General features: G+C 38.0%; 1 protein-coding gene across 1 annotated transcript in view; it reads left to right on the plus strand.

Moving 5' to 3' along the window:
• The window catches only part of LOC110451389, a 190,288-nt gene extending 189,878 nt beyond the window's left edge, over positions 1-410 (plus strand). The window contains exon 73 of the mRNA XM_021499374.1: positions 212-410. Coding sequence (XP_021355049.1) covers positions 212-213 — 2 coding nt within the window. The 3' untranslated portion in view covers positions 214-410. The remainder of the gene's footprint in view (positions 1-211) is intronic.
• Positions 411-10,031: the final 9,621 nt, after the last annotated feature.

Below are 10,031 nucleotides of genomic sequence, written 5' to 3' on the forward strand. Positions count from 1 at the left end.
AAATGCAGAATGCTTGTTCTTTACCAGTTGTGCTTGCGATGTTATGTATCTTTGCAATAAAATTCCATGTTGATTTAAACAATTTACTTGTTATTGTTCAATTCAAGTCCATGCAAATAAGTCTTCAGAAATTTAGAAAGTTGTATAGTCCATGTATGCGTACCCTTTGACATTGGTAGTTTTCTAAATTTTTTACACTTTTATTTTCCAGAATTCAAAAACGAAATGAAAGATGTCACGCTAGGGAAACTATCATTGTGCTGAACAATCAACCAAAATGAATCCGAAACAAACGAAATACTGTGCCGTAACTATAACCAAATATTTACTACTAATAAAACACTGACTTATGTGTATTCAGCGTCACGCTGAACAGACAAACTGTTATAAAGTTTATTTTAACTTGCAAATCTGTTGTTTTTATGTGTTTTACCTGTGTATCTTTATTATTTAATTTTCAAACGACAAGTCTTAATCTAAATTGGTACGGACAGAGAAAAAGATTTATGCAAAATAATGCAAATGTGTTTTTCGGTCTATAGTGCCTTCACTACACCAAATCAAGGATGATTATTGAATTGTAGTTCAAATTTGTCTTATTGATGAAAACATTTTAAACGAAGTTAGTTATTTCGAATTCAAATCTAGAACGGGACAGTACACCAGCTAGTTATAAATAACATCAAATCACATGTGCTTAATAGCATTTATTACACGTAACTAGGGAAGCGATTATGATGTCAATGGATAGTTTGAAATGTTGTTTTGTTCTTTGTTTAAAATTATGTTTTCTATTACACTCAAAAATGGTAAATTTTGTAATTTGTCATAATTTTATCATTATATAGATAATTCTAACACGATTCGTTTGCAACGCGTGTTTTGATTGGATACGGACCATGTTCTAATCTGCGATAGAATCATGATCAATCGTGTTACGCTCCTCCCATCGCACTTAAGCCACGCCCCGTTTCTAAACAAAACAAAATGGCGTCAAGCTCGCTCTTAGCGAAATCCAGCTGATAAGGCTAGCAGAAAACAGAACAGAAAAGACCGATGAAATGTATTTGCTGAATAGATCAAAAAATCAAAAGTAAACATTGCTTGTTCTTATCTCCATTTATTACTGAAAAATTCGTTCAATTCGTGTGAAGGCATCTAATTAGATCCGAAATTAAATGAAACATTTCACATGTGTCGTATGAATTTACACAAATCTAAACAAATAATCACCGATTTTGTCGATACGCACAGATTGGCATACCTACTGAAATAGAAATGAGAGAATTTGATCAATATTAATCCAAATGTGTCATACAAGCTTTGGTAACAGGACGTTCACGAACAATCCAAATATTCCGCCTCGTCAGCATACAGATCGAGCGCTCGCCAGTATGGGCCGCGACAAATGATCGACTTTTGAAAGCTTCTTTCTGATCGGTCAGTCCGCTTCAGAATGGGACGTCGCCAGCACAGGGCACAGAGTACTTTACTACGTACTTGTAGCAAGGAAATACAAAGTTGCAGCACGGCTAGTTACTCGTACTCGAAAGATGGAGCACATCACACCTGTGCTTTATTCGTTGCACTGGTTACCTGAACGATACAGGTCGCAGTACAAAATTCTGGTGTACACATACAAGGCACTGAATGGAACAGCTCCTCAGTACCTACAGGAGATTGTTACCCTGTATCAGTCACGATCACTGCGGTCGGAGTCAGAATCTTTGTTGTGTGTCCCAAAATCTCATACTGTGACCTACGGAAACAGATGCTTTGGAAGGGTTTCGGCTACGTTGTGGAATAGCTTACCATCTAGTATTAGAAAGTCAAATGTCCTGGCCAAATTCAAAACTCACCTCTTAACATCTCCATTTTAGAATCCTTGCAAAGACGTCATGTAAATACCACCTTTTTATTTGTTCAGTTATGTGCACAATGCTTGCTTAAATGTATAAAAGTGATTGTAAGCCTTTGTTTTTTGTTTTCACAATTATAACCATTACTATGATCGATATGTTGTAAAGCGCTTTAGAGTAATTTTACAAATTATATAGGGCGCTTTATAAGTGTTGTATATTATTATACAACACCTTTCTTTCTCCGTTAATTTATTTTCACAATCGTTTCATTCTTGGCTTTGGTTCACTTAGCTGAACTATATTTTCTATGCTTCATATTTTTTGTCAAAGGTTTATGTTATATTTTTCTGCAAATCACCCAGTGTGTGTTAGGCATGTATCTATTTGATGATAAGGTCAGTTATATAAAAATTATGAAAATATAACACACCACAACGAAATACCACAGTACTATTAAAGTGATGGCTATTTATACAAGGAAACACTTTTGACAGATTATTAGTATATTGTGTGCAATAGGTAATTAGGTAATACTAGTATAACACGGCTTTCGCCACATGAGAGTATATTTTTTAATCCAAAATATGAGCTCTGACTCTTTGGTTTTAAACAAACTAGACTAATTCACATAATTTTGACTTTCCAATATTGTATAAGATTTGGATTTGACTTCTGAAAACGCCCATGCTCAAGGGTCAACTAAAAGACCTGAATATTAATTGTCAATATAAAAGTGTAAAATAAACATATAAATATCAGTCCCTGAGATTAACTTACTGTAATATAAGCTTGCACGGTTTATAAGAAATACTAGTTAAAGAATTAATTATCTATTGTATCCGAACAGTTGTAAATTTGTAACACGATAAAGAGTTTTTTTACGACTATGCAATGTATCTACTTATGTTAGGAAGGTTTGAAATATGAGCTAGTCACACTTATGAGTTTGAAATTGATTAAAAGGCCATATGGTGCAGTTAAAACTAACTTTCTTTGGTTTTACACATCAACATACAATGTACTTATTTTTAAATATGATTCCGTTTTCGCATTACAAGTAATTATTATTCATATATTTGAATTCAATATAAACAAATTAAAAAAGCACATTATCAATACAACACCGGAAGCTTTTTAATCTGTGCAATACAAAATAAGTTTATGCTACCAGTTCATGTCGACCGTAAAGTCGAGATAGATTGACGCGTGTTACACCGGTGCGCTGGTAGGATATATCTTATGTTTTTACGGATAACACTTGGTGACCTATCGAATGTCCTCATCACATAAAGTGTAAAACAGTTGGTGTTACCATTGGGATGTTCACAACGCGATGTTCTACGAGAAACTGAAAATGACAAGGAAAGGCGTACACACTCAACCTCAGGTCACTGTCATCGGTTACTGAAGAGCTGTCGACACCATATGGCTCACGCGCCAATTCATGGAAAGTCTGTCATCTCTAGCAGCATTTTAACTTCAAAGTTTACATGCGTGTGGACATTGTTGACTCGAAGACATAACTAGATGGAGTTTTATTACATAAAGTATATATAAAATATGAAAACTTAGGGAGGTGATACCATCCAGAGGATATTATTTTCAAGTCCGTATGCATACAATTGACAATAACGAGTCAATAAATTAGCTATATAGTACATACTAACTAAAATGTACAGTAAAAACATATAAATTTATCATTATATGAAGAAAATATGTTTTCGCTACATTCGAATGTTGATTGCATTCGTTTTTTAACTAGCTGAAAACTTTCCCATTGTAAAAAGTGTGATATAAATAACAACCACCACAATAACAATGCAAAAGGACAATACCAACAATCAGTAAGACAGACATAGACCTTAAAGCATCAAGCAAGGGAAATCAAAGTGAAAGAAAGACAGAAAGGGAAGTAACTGTTGGGTTTCTCACAGCTATCATATAAATAAGTCATACTGACAGAAATGTGCTGAGGAAAATAATATTTATTACACCAATTATTCAGGACTCACAAAATCAACAACATGTACATATATGTTACAAGGAGATAAAAAAAGTAACAAAACAAAAACAACAGTAACCCAAAATACGCGAAAATAACATCACTAACCAAGGAAAAGGGAAATCGAAAAACAGTAACCATGGATTAACAAACCAACAAAAGCTCACAATAGTTACCAAGGAGAAACAAAACAACAACAGTAACCTAGGAGAAAAAGTAAAAAAACAGTAAACAACAACAGTAACCCAGGAGAAACAAAACAACAGTAACCAAGGAGAAACAAAACAACAACAGTAACCTAGGACAAAAAGTAAAAAAACAGTAAACAACAACAGTAACCCAGGGGAAACAAAACAACAGTAACCAAGGAGAAGCAAAACAACAACAGTATCCTAGGAGAAAAAGAAAGAAAAAAAACAGTTACGAAGGAGAAACAAACAACAACAATAAACAACAACAGTAACAAAGGAGAAACAAAACAACAGTAACCAAGGAGAAGCAAAACAACAACAGTAACCTAGGAGAAAAAGAAAGAAAAAAAAACAGTTACGAAGGAGAAACAAACAACAACAATAAACAACAACAGTAACAAAGGAGAAACAAAACAACAGTAACCAAGGAGAAACAAAACAACAACAGTAGTCAAGGAAAAACAGTCAACAAGTGCACGTGAACACATCACAAGCATTTAAAGAGAAATACAACAACAACATTAAATAATTAGAAATAAAACAACAGTAAACAATGACACAAGAAAACAACAAATAGTATCAGGAGATTCAAGGGAATCTGGAGACATAATAGAATAACATCCGTAAAGTAGGAGACACAGAAACAGTAACAGTAACCAAGGAGGTTTGATATGCCTTGTTACTGACACTTAAATTTTTGTGGATGTATAATATTCTAATCAGTTTAACTAGTATATAATGCCTCCAGTAGCTGTATATGATGATTTTTTTTTAAAAAGAGACGAAATTCAAAATGTCAACTTAATTATCTCTTTTTGTTAGCCACAAAATAATGTAAAATTGTTATAATACTTAAGTGATATTAAATGTCAAACCTAATTAGCTATAAATTATTAGACAAATTGTTCATTTCATTTGTCCTGCCATATCATTTAAATAGGCAGCATTTACCGAACTCGGTAACGTCCCATTTGTAGGCAGCATTTACCGAACTCAGTAACGTCCCATTTGTAGGCAGCATTTACCGAACTCGGTAACGTCCCATTTGTAGACAGCATTTACCGAACTCAGTAACGTCCCATTTGTAGGCAGCATTTACCGAACTCAGTAACGTCCCATTTGTAGGCAGCATTTCCCGAACTCGGTAACGTCCCATTTGTAGGCAGCATTTCCCAAACTCGGTAACGTCCCATTTGTAGGCAGCATTTACCGAACTCGGTAACGTCCCATTTGTAGACAGCATTTACCGAACTCGGTAACGTCCCATTTGTAGACAGAACGCTAGAATACAGTGTACACCTACGACGCTGTAGTCATGGATGCAAGTGAACTCTCTTTACTTATATTATTTATGTTATTTTCTGTTAAGATTCAAATCGTAAAACCGCAGGATGATGAAATGCTAAAAAATAGGCAGTATATGGATAGGCGACGTAACGTGTTAGACCTCCGTTCAAAATTGCAAGTCTTTCAAGAACAGCGGGATATCCGGGAAGCTGCTACAGGAACACACAAACAAGAACTTAGAGCACAACAGCGGGATATCTGGGAAGCTGCTGCAAGAACAACAAAAAACAAGAACTTAGAGCACAGCAGCGAGATACATGGGAAGCTCCTTCAGAAACAAACCGAGAAATAGGAGGAGGTAAATTCATTTCTCTTGTATTGCAAAAACGGTCAGGAGCTGCATGGTTGTCTTGTTTTACACAAAAATTTATAAATCGTTATATTGATGAGCAACCAACTTCTTTGGTAATCTACCCATTTCTTTACAATACAGATTATTCTCAAATAAGTAATTTACAGGTAATGTTGCAATAACTTCTTGTTAATGAAACGTCTTTGAAATAGTCATCCTCAGAGTCATCACGACTAGATGGTATGTGTATTGCTTCGTTGGCAAGCGTATTAAACAACTGTTGAAATTTTCAAAACAGTTAAAATAACAATTATTTTGTCAAATCAAACCTTTGAGGTTGTGATTATCCGAGAATTTCCATAGCGTTTCTATTTACAAAGTTTCACAGTTAACGTTACACATTTATAATAGTACAAAGGGTTTAATAAACACAATGCAGACGTATGTTTTTCATTTTTTCGACCTTCGTATCACTGATATGTCAAAGAAGAATACAAATGCCGTGTGGTGCAGTAAATGAACCCTTTGATTGCTTTTTTTTTATTTTTCAGTCTCGACTGACTCATTATTGGAATAGGCGTTTTCTAGCTTTTTATATCTAGTGGTTATTTCCAGGCAAACAATGGACTTTAACGCTGAAAAGTGCAAATACACTTACTGTACTTGACTCGATATATTTTACAGAATTTTCTCGTATACAATGGCATTTGTGTATCTACAAAATTAATACGTTATATACATCATTTCGTCATCTGTTGTTGTTCAAATATTCTGTTCTTGTAACTTTGTTAACATATACCATAGGTACACTTCGCCTTGTAGACGGCCCTTCCGACTTGAAAGGACGATTGGAGGTGTTTCATGATGGTGAGTGGGGAACAGTTTGTGACGACAACTTCAGCACAGATGATGCAAGGGTTGCATGTAGACAAATGGGCTACATGTATATATCTCCACACTATATCTAGTGGTACGATTTGTATAAAGTACCAACTACCGAAGATGTTCAGTTACAGGAATTGTCGAGAACTTACGATTAGACACATTATTCAGTACGGTAATCTGTTGTTCTCCCACACCTTAATTTGCAACTGGCCTTTCTGGACTTGTTCAGGTCTCATTCCACATGCAATGTGTACGTCTTGCATCATTTACCATTGAAAAGGTACCGGGAGAAGGAGACAGTGTATTCTGGAAAAGTCAGCACATTCTGCTTCATCGGCGACGCTTGTCATGTACATCTAAGTAAAAATAAAAAAATATGTAATGTTTTCATACCGAAAATTAGGGTAATGACATAAAACACCCAGGCACACTTATGTGCAAAATAATAGCAGATCTCAAATGAGATCAGTATGGCGACCATAAGATTTGACCACAGTCTTCATCAACCTTCATCTCAGAAAATTTTGGAAGTTTGTCCATCAGCAGTTTACATCTACAAGGTAATACGGAAATAACCATGTTTGGATCAACTTATTGATTACCGAATTAACTTCGACATGTTAACATCGTAGGGTGAGAAAACAGCGACTCCACTCTCGAGAAAGGCAAGTCTGCGATCTTAAAATCAAAATCGTCGCTTATCGTACAGCGAAATGTTTCCTTTCCGGAGCACACGCTTTTACCTCGGATTCCTGATGTGTTTCCTTTTATTATGTTGTCCCTTTGGTAAGTCTTGCTCTATCTTGCATTCGAAATCATCGTTGCAATGACGATTCAGTACATTTGAACTTTTTATTGTGTACTGAAAGCAATAATCCTAACCGAACATCGCACATGACAAAAACACCCATTAAAATTTAAATGAGATTTTTTTTTTTTTTTTGTAAAAAAGCATAAAACTCAAATTCTCAAAAAATAAAAAATAAAATAATCCCCAAAGAATGTTGTCAAACTAATAAATTGAAGGATCATTATTGATGCAACCAAAACTAAGGATCATATACTGCAGTATACATGTAAACATGTCTTGCTATGGTCAGCTATACATACATGACGGGGAGACAGGCGATATCATGACGAGGAGACAGGCGATATCATGTTGAAGAGACAGGCGATAGCATGTTGAAGAGACATGTGATATCATGACAAAGAGACAGGCGATAGCATGACGAGGAGACAGGCGATAGCATGACGAGCAGACAAGCGATATCATGACGAGGAGACAGGCGATATCATGACGAGGAGACAGGCGATAGCATGACGAGGAGACAGGTGATAGCATGACGAGCAGACAAGCGATATCATGACGAGGAGACAGGCGATATCATGACGAGGAGACAGGTGATATCATGACGAGGAGACAGGCGATAGCATGACGAGGAGACAGGCGATAGCATGACGAGGGGACAAGCGATAGCATGACGAGGAGACAGGCAATATCGTGACGAGGAGACAGGCAATATTATGACGAGAAGACAGGCGATATCATGTTGAAGAGACAGGTGATATCATGTTGAAGAGACAGGTGATATCAAGACGAAGAGACAGGCGATATCTTGACGAGGAGACCGAAAATATCATGACGAGGAGACAGGCGATATAATGACGAGGAGACAGACACTATCATGGCGAGGAGACAGGCGATATCATGACGAGGAGACAGGCGATATCATGACGAGGAGACAGGCGATATAATGACGAGGAGACAGACACTATCATGGCGAGGAGACAGGNAGACAGGCGATAGCATGACGAGGAGACAAGCAATATCATGACGAGTAGACAGGCGATAGTATGACGAGGAGACAGGTGATATCATGACGAGGAGACAGGCGATAGCAGGACGAGGAGACAGGTGATATCATGACGAGGAGACAGGCCATAGCATGACGAGGAGACAAGCGATATAATGACGAGGAGACAGACAATATCATGGCGAGGAGACATACACTATCATGGCGAGGAGACAGGAGATATCATGACGAAGAGACAGGCGATATAATGACGAGGAGACCGACAATATCATAGCGAGGAGACGGACAATATCATGGCGAGGAGACAAGAGATATTATGACGAGGAGACAGACAATATCATGGCGAGGAGATAGGAGATATCATGACGAAGAGACAGGCGATATAATGACGAGGAGACCGACAATATCATAGCGAGGAGACGGACAATATCATGGCTAGGAGACAGGAGATATTATGACGAGGAGACAGACAATATCATGGCGAGGAGACAGCCACTATCATGGCGAGGAGACAGGAGATATCATGACGAGGAGACAGTCAATATCATGACGAGGAGACAGGCGATATCTTGATGAAGAGAAATGCGATACCATGTTGAAGAGACAGGTGATATCTTGACGAGGAGACTGAAAATATCATGACGAGGAAACAGGCGATATAATGACGAGGAGACAGGAGATATCATGACGAGGAGACAGACAATATCATGGCGAGGAGATAGGAGATATCATGACGAAGAGACAGGCGATATAAGGACGAGGAGACAGACACTACATGACGAGGGGACAAGCGATAGCATGACGAGGAGACAGGCGACATAATGACGAGGAGACAGACACTATCATGGCGAGGAGACAGGAGATATCATGACGAAGAGACAGGCGATATAATGACGAGGAGACAGGAGATATCATGACGAGGAGACAGACAATATCATGGCGAGGAGACTGGAGATATCATGACGAGGAGACAGGCAATATCATGACGAGGAGACAGGCGATATCTGGATGAAGAGAAATGCGATACCATGTTGAAGAGACAGGTGATATCTTGACGAGGAGACTGAAAATATCATGACGAGGAAACAGGCGGTATAATGACGAGGAGACAGGAGATATCATGACGAGGAGACAGGCGATAGCACGACGAGGAGACAGGTGATATCATGACGAGGAGACAGGCCATAGCATGACGAGGAGACAAGCGATATAATGACGAGGAGACAGACAATATCATGACGAGGAGACAGGCGATATAATGACGAGGAGACCGACAATATCATAGCGAGGAGACGGACAATATCATGGCGAGGAGACAGGAGATATTATGACGAGGAGACAGACAATATCATGGCGAGGAGACAGGAGATATAATGACGAGGAGACAGGCGATAGCATGGCGAGCAGACAAGCGATATCATGACGAGGAGAGAGGCGATATCATGACGAGGAGACAGGCGATAGCATGGCGAGCAGACAAGCGATATCATGACGAGGAGACGGACAATATCATGGCGAGGAGACAGGCGATATAATGACGAGGAGACAGACACTATTATGGCAAGGAGACAGGTGATATAATGACGAGGAGACAGACACTATCATGGCGAGGAGACAGGCGATATCATGACGAGGAGA

This window comes from Mizuhopecten yessoensis, unplaced genomic scaffold (genome assembly GCF_002113885.1).
Source record: "Mizuhopecten yessoensis strain PY_sf001 unplaced genomic scaffold, ASM211388v2 scaffold5979, whole genome shotgun sequence".
Lineage (NCBI taxonomy): Eukaryota > Metazoa > Mollusca > Bivalvia > Pectinida > Pectinidae > Mizuhopecten > Mizuhopecten yessoensis.